General features: G+C 40.8%; 1 protein-coding gene across 2 annotated transcripts in view; it reads right to left on the bottom strand.

Moving 5' to 3' along the window:
• Positions 1-7422: 7422 nt before the first annotated feature.
• SUSD1 (sushi domain containing 1) overlaps positions 7423-18654 on the bottom strand; it is a 49866-nt gene continuing 38634 nt past the window's right edge. Inside the window, exons 14-16 of one of the 2 annotated variants that reach the window (XM_035310625.1) lie at positions 14150-14189; positions 11219-11312; positions 7423-8504 (exon numbers count right to left, since the gene is read on the bottom strand). In XM_035310625.1, the coding sequence (XP_035166516.1) occupies positions 8366-8504; positions 11219-11312; positions 14150-14189 (273 nt within the window). In that variant the 3' untranslated portion in view covers positions 7423-8365. The remainder of the gene's footprint in view (positions 8505-11218; positions 11313-14149; positions 14190-18654) is intronic. The other variant, XM_035310626.1, reaches the window with a different exon arrangement.

Raw genomic sequence — 18654 nt, 5'->3', positions numbered from 1 at the left:
ACAAAAAAAAAAATAATAATCCCCAAAACAACCCACCCACCAACCAACCAACACAACACTTGCTTTATAATTGTTTACATTATCTTCAGAGAACAGCTCTCAGGAATGCTGAAAGAGTTTAGATAACAAGATGATCTATGAACACTGGGCTAAACAAAGCCTGATTTTCCTCAGATTTGTATCTTGTGATTGACCTGAATTTCTAACAGTTCTTGAGAATTGCTCTTAAATGAACACAATTCCTAGCAGAGGGGAAGAACCACATATTGAGCAGTAAAAGGTTTCTACTTCTGTTTGAATGCAAGAGTTAGAGACAATAAACTGTGCAGTGGATTATTCTGTATTGTACAGCTTCCTAATGCATGGGCAGAGCATTCATAGCATCATTTACTCATGTGGATTTTCTGGTATCTGACAAGAACAGGGAGTGGATTCTTGTGCTCCTCAATTGCCTTTTCACTAGTCTTACAACATGAATACTTTGATTCCTGTTGCTCACCAATTTGCCTATAGACAAAGACATTACAGGGGAACACAGTTTTATTGTGTCAAATCAGTTTCTTTAGAAAATAGTAAAACTGTGAAGGAGCTAATTACAGTAATTAACTTAGAAGGAACAACTCAACTAACACAAATGAACTGAGCCAAATCTATCCCAACCATACAAATTTTGACTAACATGCCACACACAGTAAGGCATACCTTAACATTGGAAAGTGACACAGAGGTGCAGAGATAGGATTTTCAAAACTGACATGAAACCTTTAAAAATAAAAGGGAGGATGACATGATATTTATTAATTTCTTTTTATGACAAAGCCACCCACTTAGCTGAGCAAGGGAAGCCAGTTGATGTAATCTTTTTGGATTTCAGTAAAGATTTTGATACTGTTTTTCACAGTATCCTTCCAGGCAAAATGTCCAGCACACAGAGATAAATGCATAACATAATGTGTGAATAATTGCCTGACAGGTCAGTCTCAAAGGGTGATAGTAAATGGGGTTACATCAGGCTGGTGGCCAGTCACTAGCGAGGACCCCAAAGCTCCATGTTAGGGCCAGGTCCCTTCAATGTTTTCATAAGTGACTTGTATGTAGGACTAGAAGTTTTGAGTAAGTTTATAGATGATACTAAATTGGGAGGAGTTGTTGACTACATTGAGGGTAGAGAAGCCCTGCAGAGATATCTTGACAAATTAGAGAGCTTGGCATTCACCAACAATATGAAGTTTAAGAAGAGCAAGTGCCAGATTCTATCAGGAGACCCTGGAGCAAGACTGGGACTCAAGAGGCTAGAGAGCAGGCCCACAGAAAGGGATCTGGGAGGTTTGGTCAACACCAAGTTGAATGTGAGCCAGCAGTGTGCCCTGGCAGCCAGGAGGGCCAGCTGTTCCCGGGGGTGCATCAGGCCCAGCACTGCCAGCTGGTCAAGGGGAGTGACTGTCTTGCTGTGCTCTGGGCTGGTGCAGCCTCACCTCGAGTACTGTGGGCAGTTTTGGGTGCTATAAGAAGGACATGAAACTGTTAGGGAGTGTCCAAAGGAGGGGAACAAAGACGGTGAAGATGGTCTGGAGGGAGGGGAAGATGCGGCAGGAGTGGATGAGGTCCCTTAGTTTGTTCAGCCCAGAGCAGAGCAGGCTGAGGGGAGGCCTCATGGTGGCCTTCAACTCCCTCATGAGGGGAGGGGAGCAGAGGGGCAGGCGCTGAGCTCTGCTCTCTGGGGACAGAGACAGGACCCAAGGGAATGGCATGGAGCTGGGACAGGGGAGGGTCAGGCTGGGGGTTAGGGAAAGGTTCTGCACCCAGAGGATGGCCGGGCACTGGGACAGGCTCCCCAGGGCAGGGGTCACAGCATCAAGCCTACTGGAGTTCAAGCTGTGTTTGGACAATGCTCTCAGACACATGGTCTGGTTTTTGGGTGGTCCTGTGTGGAGCCAGGAGCTGGAGTCAATGATCTTTGTGGGTCCCTTCCAAGTCAGGATATTCCGCGATTCTATGATATCCAGAGAGCAGAGGGCCAGTGTTGTGAAATCAAGTCTCTTCTAGGTAATTTCAATTTCTGCATAATATACCTAAGCAATTCAAACAATTTTTATGTGGAGAAGCATATCCTGACTGCAAAGACTTTATTCATATAGAAAGGGCACTTTAAGATATGACTAAACACAGGAAGCAATTATTCAATACCCAAGGCAGACTTATGAGGAAAATATCTGGAAAGGGAATTTCCAGGTACCAAATAAAAAGCCTAGAGGCAGAAGTATTTCACTATCATACTGATTTACTGTCATCTGCTGGGACACGTTTATGGATAAATGCAAAACTGAGTGACAACTAAGTGGGATTAAATTGGATCATTTCTCATATTAAGGCAGTATTGTTGCTTCTTGATGGGCTCTCTACCAACTATTCTGGGTTCATCACCCCTGTGATTATGAAATCACTGTCATTTAAATCGTATTTTATCACTCTAAATGCAACCCTTTTCCATGCATTAACACTGCATATTGTTTTGGAGGTGAACCTGCATAAAGCCTGAACTACTGTTAGTATCAAGTCATGCTATTGTATAACAAATACTCATTACACCTTGTCAAAGATGGCACAGCTTTTCATTGCAAATTGCCCAAACTCACTACATGAATACATGTGCAGAGAGTCTGGCCTGTTTGAAAAATATAAATCAGCCCTGCTGTGATAATTACTGGCAGGGATGTGGGACGAAAAAAATGAATTCCAAGGAAAAAAACACAACAGACCAACAGGATCCCAAACTAACTAACTCAAATAATACTATCTATTCTCAAATGCTGTTGGACTGACCAACATAAGAATCTTTTAAGAAGGAAACAAAAATAGGATGAAGTTTTTGAACAAGACAGGGAATCACTGCAGAGGAAATGTGCAGCTAGAATTTCCCGCCTACCTTGATTCACACTAACCTCCTGTGTAGACAAACAATGGATAAACAACAGTGCTGTTACAGAGTCTCTGTATATTGCTGTGGCCATACTAGGAAACATTCTTGCAGCTACTGCTTTCAATCTCCCCAGGAAAATGCGCAATGTATTTGTCTCCATGGTCTCTCTCTCTCTCTCTGTCTTTGGTTAAAACCAATGAGCAGATTCTAAACTAATGTAAACACGTATCGTTGCACTAAATTTGGAAAGAACAATGCTAAGTGACACTAGGTGGGAATACTGATAATTCCATAATTTCAAGGGAATTTTTGAAAATCTGGGAAGAAAAAAAAAAACACCACACACACAAAAACACTTGAATTCATCAGAATATCTGATTATGTCCAACAAGGGTTTTTTTTTTTTTAAAAAAAAAAAAAAAAAAAAAAAAAAAAGGAATATCTGGCAGATTGAAGTCCTGAAGAACGAAGGGAGTAAAGCAGTATTTAAAAGAACTGGATAAAGCCAGATTTCATTTAGCCACACAACACCTGCATGATCATACAACAATTTTATTCATTTGCTAGTATGAGGCTGAAACGCCTCTCAGGAAGTATCTATAATTGCTATTTCTTTGTCATTCCACATTGACCTGGCTTAGTTTTTGTAAACTTGAATTGGTATTTCAGGTTATGGGAAAGTACTGGCCAATTGCATTTTATATATTAAGACATTTATATATTTTATATATATATTAAGACATTTTATATATTAAGACATTTTTATATGAACTATTATTAAACTCAACCATCCAGGTTTAAAAGCCGCTCAGGAAAATCAGGGCCTTTGGAAATTACCTTCTCCTGTAAATTGTCCTTATTGTTATAATCCTTTTTCTGTTGCTCCCCAGCCTGTTATTTATTTATTTTATACTTGTGGGGGAGGGGGAAGAGGAGGATGATGACACAACAGAAACTGAACTTTTCACCTATGCTGTGGAATTCTGTCTGTACCTTCAGACACTTCTAAAGTAAAATAGATTAAAGAGAAGAAACTCCACATAGATATATACACAAATTATACACATATAATATATACAGTATTTTACAACACGGTGATGCAATAAGGACACCAAGGAGCATAAACTAGCTGCAAGTGACAAACACCAACTGTGCTGCCTCAAGGTGAGAAAACCAATAAAAAGTCACACTTCCTTATTCAGCTGCAAGACTCCAAGGACAAAAGCAGTATTTCTGGAAAAACAAACACAAACATTGCAGGGCAGGGCAGGGAGCGGAGAAGAAGAAAAAATGGAACTTTAGTGCAGGTTCTCCTTTCAGTGACTGTAAAGTTGCCATTTTTGTTAAACTTAAAATGGAAATAGCTACATAACAGCTATTCCACAAATACTGTCATCATCCTTTGCCTCCTTAGACCTCACCTCTGATAGAGCCAAAAGGAACAAGTGTCTGTGCATCCACAGAGTCATTTCTACTCCTGCCAGGAATTGTAGTTGCAGAGGTGATTTTGCAATGCTCTGACACCTGTTTCTTTCCACTAGAGCTCAGCACTGAGATCACCAACTAATTTCACAGAGTCCTCAGAATGTCATCTGAAGGCACCAACTCCATCCCTCTAAGTAACACAACAGGTTTATCCTTCTCCTGTAGAAGAGATTTGCACAATTCCCTAGGAATGCTATCACTAGACAGAAACACTTCCATCTGAGCTAGAGATCATGGGTCTACCAGCTCATGCTGGACTCTGGTTGAATTCTGCTGTATATGGTTCTGCAATATAGCGGAAAATTTGGGAACAAGAACAATGACTTAAGACTGTTAAAACTGACATCATATGCAGAAATAAGGAGCATACCTGCCCACATATCTGGCCATGTGGGAACACAGAAGTTAGCATCGTGATTTATTTTATTTTTTAACCCACCTATTCAGTTAAGTGTGTCCTGAAATCTTTCTTCTGATCTAAGCTGATTTGTACACAGAAAGAAAATGATAAAAGATGATTTAAGAAACACCCATTTCCTAAAATACAATTGATTGAGGCTAGCAATACTGAAACAAACAAAAACGTCCAGATGGCTTGTTGACTGTCTCTGTCCTGCCCAGAACAAAGAAATCCCAACAGAAAGATTAAAAGGATTCATCAGTAACATGTAGCAGGAAGCATATCTTACAAGATTTTTTTTTTTCTTTAAAACACCATCACAACTACATGCAGAAATGCTGCATTTTTACAGGAACCTGCATGTTAGCTTATTATTACGCAACAACAGATTAAAGATTTGTTTACCTTGAACTTACACAGAGTCTGTTACCCAGTGCTAACAATTTCCTGCTTCCTCTACAGAGGAAAACACTTCTGAGATAATGCAAACATTCATATGTATCTAAAACAGTTGCTCAATATAGCACCTTCTCAATACAAGCACCATGAATGTCTACAAATCAGAAGTAAAAGCAAGGCAGCTTCAGTCAGCATTACTTTACCAGTTATAACTGGTAAACTGGTATAACTTTGCCAGTTATAACTGGCAAGTGGCCTTACTCGGTCTGGGTGTGGAACACATAGCCAAAGAATCAAAGCAAAAAGCAATACAAGTATTACATTGTTAACAGAAGGAACATCAGTTAAGGATCATTAGAAATGCCTCTAGAGCCTCTTGAACCATAAGGGCATAGTTATGTCAATGCTGCAAATAGATTGGCAAGGGGCTACATATAAAATACAAGGCAGCTGTATCTCTCCACAATCTTCATTATAAGGATTATAAACCTGAATAACAGGAGTATCCCTGAAGACATATGCTTTTAACTCAAAAGCCCCATTCAAAGTGGCATCTTTTAGGACTACCTTCTAATAGGAAGTATTTCTGTAAACTAGTTATTATCTGATCAGAAGCATAAAAGTTCCTATTTGCAGTGAAAACCTTTCTAGTATAATGGCTTACTTCCTCCTGATGGATATTCCAGAGAGCTGGCCTTCATTAGCAGTGCCCTTAAACCAGGTTCTCTTTTTTGTACAAGCCTGTTTCCATAACAGACAAAAATAAGTATGGCCAGTAAAATTTCATGTTGTCTTTTCAGTCCAGTTCAGTAATAGTTACGCATATAACTTTCAAGAACCTGCTTCTAAGTACTTCTTAATTTCCCACTGTTTAAACTACTTTCATTTTCCCGAAATAAAAAATGGAAATTTTGGGAGTAACAGAGCAACATTCCGGACAGAGGCTCTAACAAGAGAAATGTTAACACTTAAAGAATTATCTGAAGAGGGCAATGCTAAATTATTTTTCTCTATGCTTCCAACACTAAATTGTAACAGATGTACATGGAAAAAAAGATAAGTACACAACAGACAAAGACAGGCTCCCAGCCAGAGGTTGGTCTGCCAAGAGTGACAAAGGAGGCAGAGAGAAAGAGGAAATCTTGCAGGGCTGTAACCTTTTTGGAGAACTTCATTGGCAGGCAGTCCTGCCTCATCGCTTCTCCCTTATCAGTCCACTCCTAGATATTAGTAGGATGCACCACTCTACTGGGCAGAGATATCCAAATGAATCATTAAATACATTATGTAATTGCTAGCAGAAGTGTGGTGGTTTAATAACAAAGAAGACTTGCTCTGAAAAAGCTCATATTCTGAGAAGACAAGCTAGGTAGAGAATAGTCATGCGTATTTGCCCAGGGTTATATGAAGACCTCCAACTTTCCAGACACCGAAAAGATGAACTTCACGTTCCTGGTCCAGCACAACAGGTAATTGCTGGTCTTAGTATATGTGCAAGAAGTTTTCATTAACAGATGATGGCATGTCATGTCTCTTTAAATTACTTCTTGCCTCTTCACCTCTCTTGTATTTAGGAACAGCTGCTTATGAATTCTTCCTAGACAAGAGCATCAGGAAAATGAACCATAATGAAGTGCTTCAGTTTATACAGCTACACCAAACCTTGGCAATCTATCCCAATGAGAAATTGAATTAAGAACAGAATGTGTGAAAATGAATTCCACAGGACAAACTGCAAAATTAAGTAAAGTAACCCAACAAGAACAGTTCTGTTATTCTTTCTTAATCGGTGGAGAAAAGTGCTACCAACTCTTTATCACTAAGGTAGACAAAGGCGTTTTTACTCAGCTGCCAACTACTGAAGACCTACTGACTTGATAGGCAGATGTAGTAATCAGTGGGAATGGTGGATAACATAAGTAATACCCATGTATTGCTACTGCCCTGATCACAGAAAAATATTCCTAACTATTTGCAATTTTACGTTAATTCCTCTCTGCTTTACCAACTACAAAGTCTGCTGTTACACTTTCAAATATCCTTTTTGAACACCAAAAAGGTTATTTTGAACACCCAAAGAGACAGAGATGCCTGAAATAAGTAAAAAATAAAAATAAAAGCCAACAAGAATCAGAAACATTTAGAATTCCAAAAAGGGATATCATATATTCAAAGTGGTGAGGTACAAAACATTACTTCAAAAAAATGACTAAATTACTAAAACTCAAAACTTCTTTTTATTTCACCAGTTAACAGAATTACTTTTTTAGTATTACCTCAAAGAATCTTCTGAACAGGAGTGGAAGTAAGCACAGACAATTGATTCTTTCTTATAGGAGGGAAAAATATTATCTGGAAGGATGCCATAGGAAACTGGTTAACTATACTTCATCAACCCACTTTAATCAGATGTTCCATACCTGTGCAGAGACTGATTTTAATGTCTTTATTCAGTTGTAATTATAAAACAGAGATTAATAAAACTGCACTTAACAGAGGTAGCTTTTGATTTAAAATAGTTTCATATGACACTAAAGCTACTTTTTTTTTGCAACTGCAGTTTTATAAATTGGTGCACTACTTGCAATAATTCCTAATTGCTATGAGCAATGATTGCAGTATCTACGGAACATGGGTTGGTGACACTATTTCGTGTGACAACTTCACTCTGTACTTGTTACTAAAGTAGTGTCACCCATAGGTGACTGATGAAATCTACGTTTTTACTTGGAAAGACAGTAGGCACTTAAACTGAGGTAAAATGATCTGTATTTTCTCTCATAATGGGTCAGTTTGTATGTCCTAAGGCATCTGAAGTAGCAGTTAATCCTCAGACAGTCTCAATTGGATCAGGGGATTATTCACGTAATCAGGTATGATACAGACACTTGCTATCAGGCATCCATGTGGTGGAATAGATAAAGCCTGTGGCCAACACATGAGATGCATGCTAACGTCTCTGACACAACGTGTTTGTGATGGAAGGTTTTTCTTTCCACACCATGCTGTCAGAAAACAAGGGGACACAATAAAAAACTCAGTAACAAACACATCTCAACTGTCGATGCTACAGCAGGTGTGCCTTACAGCTACATTCTGACAGGTGTTGGCTTTGGTAGGGAGGCTGCATTTTCTTTATGCCGATTTTGAGGGATAACACATTAGAGAAGAGAAACATTTTCAGTCTCTAAGGACGATGATGCAATCCCGGCTTGTGTCATATCCATGGTAGCAGATAAACGTACACCCTCGCAGGCTAAAGCAGCAGGTGGGGAGTGCAATGCACTGTGGAGATAAGATCTGAAGAAAGAGAGAAATATACAGTTGGAAAAACAACACAGAAAACAACCAACCAAAAAAAACTTGAAAATAAACATTTAAAACCAAAGCACAAGTCTGACACAGACCTCATGACACTCATACTGATGGGGTAAACCACATTTTTTGAAGTTTTGGAGGGTTTTCTTTGAAGACCTGAGCTGCTGGTATAATTCTGAACACTAGAGGTAGTGTGTGGTAAGTAGAAAGTGTTCCCATAGTGTCAGATGACTGCCTGACCCAGGTTAACTTTGGCAATGATAACACTCATGCCCAATGCAGATTTTCACAAAACTGAAATTTTGTCACTGTCCTTAAACATCTGAATGAGTATCATACAGTGAAGGAAACAAAGGATTAGGAGGAATGAAGCAAGGTGAATGTGTGACTAGGTATCTCAGCAATAACAACTAAGGGCTAATGCACTTTCTTAAATGAAAAATTATTAACAATATTTTAAGTACATGAGCACTCAGGCTGTGTACTTTGCTAATTCAGCACCAGGCAAACCCAGTGAGGATCAGTTAAAACTTGTCAGCAACCCTGATAGTAGGAATTCATGATCTGCCCCACTGCAGTAACATGATACCTGAGACAGCTGACATTACAAGCTGGTGAGAACCTCAATACAGAGAATCTTGGTGACAAAAACTGCAGAGAAGTCAAGCTTACATGGATCCCAAGAAATAATTCAAAACATTCAGCTGACCCCATGGCATGACCAACTGCAGTCATGTCATTCCTGACAAATGTTTATTTAACCTGCTCTTACAGACCACCCAGAAGTCAGGGTTTCACAGCATTCACAGCAACCTATTCCCACACCTCCCTCTCCTACTACTCCTAGGAGTGCACAGGAGCACCATGGACAGGAGCAGGTTGGACTTTGCATAACAGCTTTTGTGTCTTTGTAAAATATCTCATTCCCTGGCAGCCTCTTCTCTGCCAGGCTAAGCAGCCTACTAGCAGTAGATCACCCTACTCACACATAGGGTCTGACAGATCTCATGTCTCTGTTGTTGAGTTCATCTCCTCCACTGGGCCACATCCTCCTTGGAGTACAGTGTCTAGCATCGGACTACGGCCTTACAACTGGTCAGGGCAGGAGGCTGACTTTGCATATTTGTTCAAACTACCTTTTTACTCAGAAATGCATTAGACTGATGCTTGTTTAAAACTGAAAGAGTACATGTTATTTATGGTCAATGCAGCTACTTGTGAGCACTGTAACGTTCCTATCACAATGGTCACCTGGGTTTTCCATCCTCTGCCTCCCACTGTGGATGTGACAGCTTTGATTTCTGCCAAGGATTCTGTCTGATCTTCTCTGAAACAGGCAAATGCTTTTGAGACTTTAACTATACTTGGGAACAAGGGCCTACAAAATACCTGATGACTTATCAAGTCCCAGCCCCCACAGTGTGTAAACACTGCAGCATGATCTGTGTCAAATGTAGCCCATGTACTTAGCTCCTTAAGGATGCCACTTTTTTTTTTAAAAAAAATTATTTATTATTTTTGTTTTTCTCATTACTTTTAAAGCAAGGCTGAAAAGGAAGATGAGGACCTCATCTTCTCTATATTCATTCACAACTAGTTCATACTCATACATACATGATTCTTCTAGAACTGTCTATGATCTTAAAAAGCTCCCTTCCCACAGTGATACTAATTGACTGAAAACAATTTTTAAAAGTATTTATAACCCCTTGTCACATTTTTGTTACAAAAACTGAAATAATTGAGGAGCCTTTCAGACCACGACCGATGAGGGATGTGCTTCACACTGCAATAAGCCCTCTGCCAGAACCTGCAAGGTGAGACACCTGGACAATAACAACCTCTTCTGCCTTTAAGGCCAGGTTGGATGGGGGTTTGAGCAAGACGGTCTAGTGGAAGGTGTCCCTGCCCATGGCAGCGGGGTTGGAATTAGATGATCTTTAAGGTCTCTTCCAACCCAAACCATTCTGTGATTGAATGAAATCCATAAATTCCACACATACCTCAAACTGTAGGCTCCTGACCATGCAAGAGACATAAATTGGAAGAATATTCTTGAATATATTAAAGCAACAACAAAGACCTATTTTGTAAGCAAAAGATTTTACATGTACATAGACATACACAGTTGCTGAAAGGCTCCTAGTTGTTTTACTTTTCAAAGTAAACAGTTATAAAGTCATTGCCCCTGCATGAAGGATCACAAAATATAAAGAAATTAATCAGATTTCCAAAATGCTTTTATTGTGTCCATTAGCTAAGAATCAAACACTACTGAAAAACCATCTTCCTCAGCATTTTGAAGGAAGTTGGGAACACTGGAAATTGGCTCTTTAAATAAGTAGCATACAGCAACAATTCTGTTGGCATGACTTCACTTTTAGAGTAGCACACCAGACAAACATTTAGTTACCATTAAATCAAAACATTTCTGAACAAAATTCCTCATGCTCTTCGCTTTCTGAATCCTTCCTTTAATATGAGTCCAACACTTTTCAGATGTTTCCCGAGTAATTGCAAAGATATAAAAGGCATCAGTTCAAGCAAAGTCAGAGTAAGAGGACACTGAATGAATTCTTCATAAAATTTATAACCCACCCAAGAGGCCTTAAACAAGCAGGTTGGCAAGAAAGACTATCTGAAAAGCAAAACATGTAAGCCTTCTGGAGGAAGACTTAACTGGAGTTTATACGTACCGTGCTGCTGAGAATGACAGGAACAGTATAAGGCAGACAGCAGCAAGTGACCCAAGTACAACAGTAGTCATGTATTGAAGAATGGGTGATAAATCTGAAAAAAAAAAAAAACATATCAAATAGATCAAATGAACAAATAGCAATTAATGAAGCTTCAGTCTGGTGATGGACCGAGTCTGCTCAAAGCTGGAGTACTGTAACAAAACTCTTGTGCTGGACTTGCCATGCCATCAAGCAGTAATAGGGCTGACTATTCAGCAGCTACCAGACTGCTGAGGATATAAGATTAAATGGTGTATTTCTCAGAAGTGATTACTCTTCTCCATCTACCAGTTTCCCACTTTTTTTTTTTAATTAGATATTTACTGTCCGCATTTTCCCCTCTCACCACTGGCAATTTCAGTCTAAATCAAATGCCAAGCTAGTCTCTTGTGAAAGAAAGCCCTAATGCTTAATTAAATGGCTTGATGCATCTCTTTCAAAATTTTTGTAATCCAGGCATGGATTTCCCTTCCTCTTTCTTTTTTCTTCCCAAGTGAAAATAACAGAAATAAACCTGGCAATGATAGCCTTATCCAAGCCTATCTTACCAGAAACCAATGAAAGACAGAAGTCTTGTAGTGATTTACAATTGAAACCAGAATTACTAAGAACTACCTGCAAAGGTTCCATGAGGAACCTTTGAGGTACCTTTGAGGTAGCTGGAAAGAAACCTTCTTTCCATTTTCAGTATTAGTCAGGGATTACCCATTTCCTTCTTGATTTCCCACAGACATCTAGGATAATGGATTTTGTTCCTGCAAGACTCCACAACCCTACTTACTGTTAAATCTTGCAAGCACAAGTATTTATTTAATGTCTCACCAAAACTTTAAATTCTTGCAAAAACAACACTCAGTGAAATTACAGTATGCGTCTACAATGAGAACCTGACTGCCCAAACATCAGAATAGCAATTTCTGTTACTTAAGTGCAAACCTTTCTTTAGTTAATCTGAATGCACAGACACAAAGCTAGCTGGGCATTCACCCTAAACTTCCTCAACAACTCATCTGAAGCACAAAGAATCATACAAATCCATAAGGTGAACTTGATCAGTTAACCATCTTTGCTCGAGTCTCCCCAATAAAACACAACTTGTATCTCAGCAGCAACTCTCACCTGCTATCTTAGTCAAAGTCTGGGAAAATAATTTCAGACAGAGACCCTACAAGGAAAATCTGTTCTGCCTACAAGCACGTTCAGTTTTGGTACAAGTTATACCTGTCCTTACATCACTGTAACAGCAGTTTCCATATGTTAGTTACAAAGAACAGATGTTGACCCTCCATAAAAATGAAAGAACTGCCTTCCCTACACATTGTAGACTATTTTGTGAAAAAACTCAAAATCTACTTTACTCAGACAACTATTTGTAACAGAAGTAAGCACGCTTGCAATAGCTTTCTACCACTTTTTATGACAATGATTTATCCAAGAATGTATACCTTTGTCTATGTGGGAGTTGAAATATTTCAATTTAGTTAACATTTAATTTACATATCTGCCCTTAACACAGGTTAAGTATAACTCCTCAAAGGTTTCAGTAAGCCAAAAATACTCTCAGCCTCTCCAACTGCTGAGGTACACTAGGCCAAGGACACTGTTTGGCTGGAAGTCTGTTCAATATAAAGGAAAATGCATTTACAACAGCAAACCAAAGGCGTGTCCTACTCCCACGTTTCAATGCCCATTCTTTTTCCCAAAATAAAATCCACCTACACCTAAGACCATTCCTGACAATGCTCCAGAAGTTAATAAAAAACAAGTTCAGAGAGGACAATTTTTGTCTTTTCAGAGTTATTTTACGGCTCTTGCCTTTTTGGACTAGTAATAGAGCCATCAAGATAAGTGATATTCTACATGTGGTGGTAAATGAACCAGTATGAGAGTAAACCACAAACAAAAAAACAAACAAAAAAAAAACTTAGAAATAAATAAACACTTGTCAGTGGAAGACTAGTAATAAGAGTCAGATGTGGTTTTTGATGAACAGTAGGGCAAAAATGAAACACAAGTACCTCATCATTCTAAAGTACTATCTCATTCTCCAGTGCCACTGAATTTCCAAACACCAATTCATGAATCTTTCAACTCAAAGCAGAATTTGATTTGGAGATTTGATTTGGAGTCTGTAGGGGTCTCTAGTGGTGTTGCTTTTTTTTTTTTTTTTTTGGTCAGAAGAGGCAACTGCTTGCTTTTGCTGAAACATGACAAAATTAATAAAGAAATTACTTTCTACCATGGTGGAAAGGACGAAAACTTGATTTAGAGCTGCTTCCAAACTCTCCTCTGAGGTAATCTATTTCTCTGAAACATTTTACAGTAGAAAAGAAAAACAAGGATAAACCTACACTCTCCCACTGGCTTTTTAAGTTTTGCCATTATACTTTATGAAATTGTACTTACAAGAACAAAAATTATCCATATTTTTCACTTCTGAATTGTGTCTTTTATTTTCCTAAATTCACAAAGGGACTTAATCCTCCAAGGACTACCAAGGTGGAATTAACAATGCATCTCCTGATAGACAGAATATATTTAAGAAAAAACAACACAACACACCTCAAAGCCTATATTGAACTATCTTAAAACTAGTTTTTAAGATTTCACTTCTGTTCTTCAAGTCCTTTGTGCACAAACGTTGCCCTAAGATTTAGATGGGATGCAAAGAAAGAGTAATACTGTAAAACAAGCAGAGAATCCATTCTGGAACATCATAATCTAGATACCAAAGTACAAAGTAATTTTTTTGCCTCTAACCTCTCCCATTCTCAAAGTCATCCCATTATTATTGGAGAATGAAAGAACAGCTACAGCAATTATTTGTTTATGCTGCCAAGCAAAGCCATGATACCTTCTATTTTTTCACTAAAGGAAAATTTGACTTACTTTTAATTTGTGCCCATACAGCACAGGACTGTGTTCTCACCTGAAAATGAAAGCATAAAAATTACTGTTTCTCATGAGATAAATTTATTATCACTTACACATTCTGCAGGAGCAGGCATCCACTACATTGGATTTTATTACTTTTATGAACATTTTTTTATTATTATTATTTTTTTCCCCTGGTAGCAGCCCCTATCTTGCCTATAAATTTTATAAGCTATAAAGATAAGATTAGAGATACAGCTTTGATGAAAGCCTGGCTCTCGTTTTTCAGATCATCATTCTTCCTCTCTTTGTACAACCTATGCAGGTAAATGTCGTCAAAGGATCTTTGAAGCTGCTTAGATACGAATTCAGAATTTATGAAATGCCAAGATAAGGCTGAATATGCTGTATTAACTCTATTCCCATGTAGCACATATACACTGAAATACCTAATGACATGGTTTTCAAATACTATCTCACTCCCTCTTCCCCCACGTCCCCAGTATGACAACTTGGTAATTTTAAAATATTTTAATACAATAGTTATAGTAGCTTATGTTTACAGTAGTTGAATAAATGTTTATTAAGGGTCTTCTTTTGCAACTGTTTAACAAGTTTGCTTTTTACTGTAAGTTTTGGTCCCTGTATAGCTTTCCCCCCCTGCACTTCACACTCACACAAGAAGACTCCCAGGTGCCAGTTCTGTTCTAATATCTAGTGTGTATTTTATCACCACTGTGAAGTCTGTCTTTGTAGTGCTTCTGCAAATATTTTCCAGCTAAATGATTTTCACAGATTTTCATAGAATACATACACATTTTTTTGTGTGTGTATTTTAGCATAATACATATGTTGCTCTGGATAATGACACATTTCTATGAAATGAAAGGCTAAATTTTGAAGCATTTGCATAGAATGGCAAAGGCACATTTGTATGCATTATTTTCCATTTGTGTGTTGGCATGAAGAAGTGTGGAATTTCAGTAACCAGAATTTTCTGGTTATTTAAAATGACAAAACACTAACACAGGAAATCCTATTAGGAGAGTCAGAATGAATATTAAGGTGTGGATTTAAAAACTCAACCAAATGCCAGATTCTGGCAAGCATGCATATAAGTGCCATCATCTTGAGATAGCTGCTACTGCCACATACTCTGGTTTGCAGGAAATCAGTGCTCTCCTGCCTGTAAGAAAAGTTAGAGAGCTCCCAGGAATCCCTGCAGTGAAGTTCACTGACCTACACTTCACACTAAATCAAATTGATAGGGCTTTAAACTAGGTAAGAAGGGGGATGGGGGTGAAGCAAGGATTGTTGGAGCTGTGCCAGGGGGAACAATAGCAAGGCCGGGGAATAAGGTAATGGCCCAGCTGAAGTGCATCTACACCAATGCACGCAGCATGGGTAACAAACAGGAGGAGCTGGAAGCCATCGTGCTGCGGGCAGGCTACGACTTGGTTGCCATCACGGAAACGTGGTGGGACCAGTCTCATGACTGGAGTGCTGCGATGCCTGGCTATAGGCTCTTCAGAAGGGACAGACAGCACAGAAGGGGTGGCGGTGTGGCTCTCTATATTAGAGAGTCTTTCGATGTTGTAGAACTCGAGGCTAGGAATGACAAGATCGAGTCCCTTTGGGTTAGGATAGGCAGGGACAACAAGGCTAGTGTCCTGGTCGGGGTCTGCTACAGACCGCCGAACCAGGATGAGGAGACGGATGAGGAGTTCTACAGGCAGCTGACAGAAGTTGCGAAATCTTCAGCGCTTGTACTCGTGGGGGACTTCAACTTCCCTGACATATCCTGGAAGCACAACACAGCCCAGAGAAAGCAGTCTAGGAGGTTTCTGGAGAAAGTGGAAGATAGCTTCCTGACGCAGCTGATTAGTGAGCCTACCAGGGGTGGTGCCCCGCTAGACCTTCTCTTCACAAACAGAGAAGGACTGGTGGAGGATGTGATTGTCGGAAGCTGTCTTGGGCAGAGTGACCACGAAATGGTGGAGTTCACTATTCTTGGCGAGGCCAGGAAGGGAACCAGTAAAACCACTGTACTGGACTTTCGGAGAGCTGACTTTGGGCTGCTCAGGACACTGGTTCGTAGAGTCCCTTGGGAGGCGGTTCTGAAGGGCAGAGGGGTCCAGGAAGGCTGGGCGCTCTTCAAGAGGCAAATCCTAATGGCGCAGGAGCGGTCTGTTCCCATGTGCCCAAAGATGAGCCAGCAGGGAAGAAGACCAGCCTGGCTGAACAGAGAACTGTGGCTTGAGCTTAGGAGAAAAAAGAGGGTTTATAATCTTTGGAAAAGTGGGCAGGCCACTAGGGAGGACTATAAGGATGTAGCGAGGCTGTGCAGGGACAAAATTAGGAAGGCCAAAGCTCATCTGGAGCTCAATCTGGCTACTGCTGTTAAAGATAACAAAAAACGCTTTTATAAATACATCAACACAAAAAGGAGGACAAAGGAGAATCTCCATCCTTTACTGGATGCAGGGGGAAACTTAGTTACAAGAGATGAGGAAAAGGCGGAGGTGCTCAATGCCTTCTTTGCCTCAGTCTTTAGCGGCAATACCGGTTGTTCTCTGGATTCCCAGTACCCTGAGCTGGTGGAAGGGGATGGGGAGCAGGATGTGGCCCTCACCATCCACAAAGAACTGGTTGGTGACCTGCTACGGCACTTGGATGTGCACAAGTCGATGGGGCCGGATGGGATCCACCCAAGGGTACTGAGAGAACTGGCAGAGGAGCTGGCCAAGCCACTATCCATCATTTATCAGCAGTCCTGGCTATCGGGGGAGGTCCCAGCTGACTGGCGGCTAGCAAATGTGACGCCCATCTACAAGAAGGGCCGGAGGGCTGACCCGGGGAACTACAGGCCTGTCAGTTTGACCTCAGTACCAGGGAAGCTCATGGAGCAGATCCTCTTGGGAGTCATCATGCGGCACTTGAAGGGCAAGCAGGCGATCAGGCCCAGTCACCATGGGTTTATGGAAGGCAGGTCCTGCTTGACGAACCTGATCTCCTTCTATGACAAAGTGTCGCGCTGGGTGGATGAGGGAAAGGCTGTGGATGTGGTCTACCTTGACTTCAGCAAGGCTTTTGACACCGTCTCCCACAGCATTCTCCTCAAGAAACTGGCTGCTCTTGGCTTGGACTGGCGCACGCTTCGTTGGGTTAGAAACTGGCTGGATAGCCGGGCCCAAAGAGTCGTGGTAAATGGAGTCAAGTCCAGTTGGAGGCCAGTCACTAGTGGCGTCCCCCAGGGCTCGGTGCTGGGGCCAGTCCTCTTTAACATCTTCATCAATGATCTGGACGAGGGCATTGAGTGCACCCTCAGTAAGTTTGCAGATGACACCAAGTTAGGTGCGTGTGTCAATCTGCTCGAGGGTAGGAAGGCTCTGCAGGAGGATCTGGATAGGCTGCACCGATGGGCTGAGGTCAACTGCATGAAGTTTAACAAGGCCAAGTGCCGGGTCCTGCACCTGGGGCGTAATAACCCCAAGCAGAGCTACAGGCTGGGAGATGAGTGGTTGGAGAGCTGCCAGGCAGAGAAGGACCTGGGAGTGATAGTGGACAGTCAGCTGAATATGAGCCAGCAGTGTGCTCAGGTGGCCAAGAAGGCCAACGGCATCCTGGCTTGTATCAGAAATAGTGTGACCAGCAGGGCTAGGGAGGTGATCGTCCCCCTGTACTCGGCTCTGGTGAGGCCGCACCTCGAGTACTGTGTTCAGTTTTGGGCCCCTCGCTACAAGAAAGACATCAAGGTGCTTGAGCGGGTCCAAAGAAGGGCGACGAAGCTGGTGAGGGGCCTGGAGAACAAGTCCTACAAGGAGCGGCTGAAGGAACTGGGCTTATTCAGCCTGGAGAAGAAGAGGCTCAGGGGCGACCTTATCGCTCTCTACAGATACCTTAAAGGAGGCTGTAGAGAGGTGGGGGTTGGCCTGTTCTCCCACGTGCCTGGCGACAGGACGAGGGGGAATGGGCTAAAGTTGCGCCAGGGGAGTTTTAGGTTAGATGTTAGGAAGAGCTTCTTTACTGAAAGGGTTGTGAGGCATTGGAACAGGCTGCCCAGGGAGGTGGTGGAGTCACCATCCCTGGAAGTCTTCAAAAGACGTTTAGATGTAGAGCTTAGGGATATGGTTTAGTGGGGACTGTTAGTGTTAGGTTAGAGGTTGGACTCGATGATCTTGAGGTCTCTTCCAACCTAGAAATTCTGTGATTCTGTGATTCTGTGAAATTACAATCTCTTTCTTTGATGAATTAGCAGCTGGTCACAACAGTAAACCTCAACACCCTTCTAGGAAATTATTAGCCAAATTACTCCTGCAAATACTCAAGCATCCATGGATCTCAAGGTCCTGATTTCAACCTTGATATTCATCTTTCTACATTCAAACTCGTTAAACTGGGGATAGAATCTTCTTTCAGAGATGGACACTGAAAAGACTTCTGGAGAAAAGAAAACATCTTGTTCACATACACTTTTCTTAGCTGATTTCTTATTGGGCTAGTTTTAACAAACTTTCTCC

This window comes from Oxyura jamaicensis, chromosome Z (genome assembly GCF_011077185.1).
Source record: "Oxyura jamaicensis isolate SHBP4307 breed ruddy duck chromosome Z, BPBGC_Ojam_1.0, whole genome shotgun sequence".
Classification (NCBI taxonomy): Eukaryota; Metazoa; Chordata; class Aves; order Anseriformes; family Anatidae; genus Oxyura; species Oxyura jamaicensis.
This window is presented reverse-complemented; position numbering and strand designations above follow the sequence as displayed.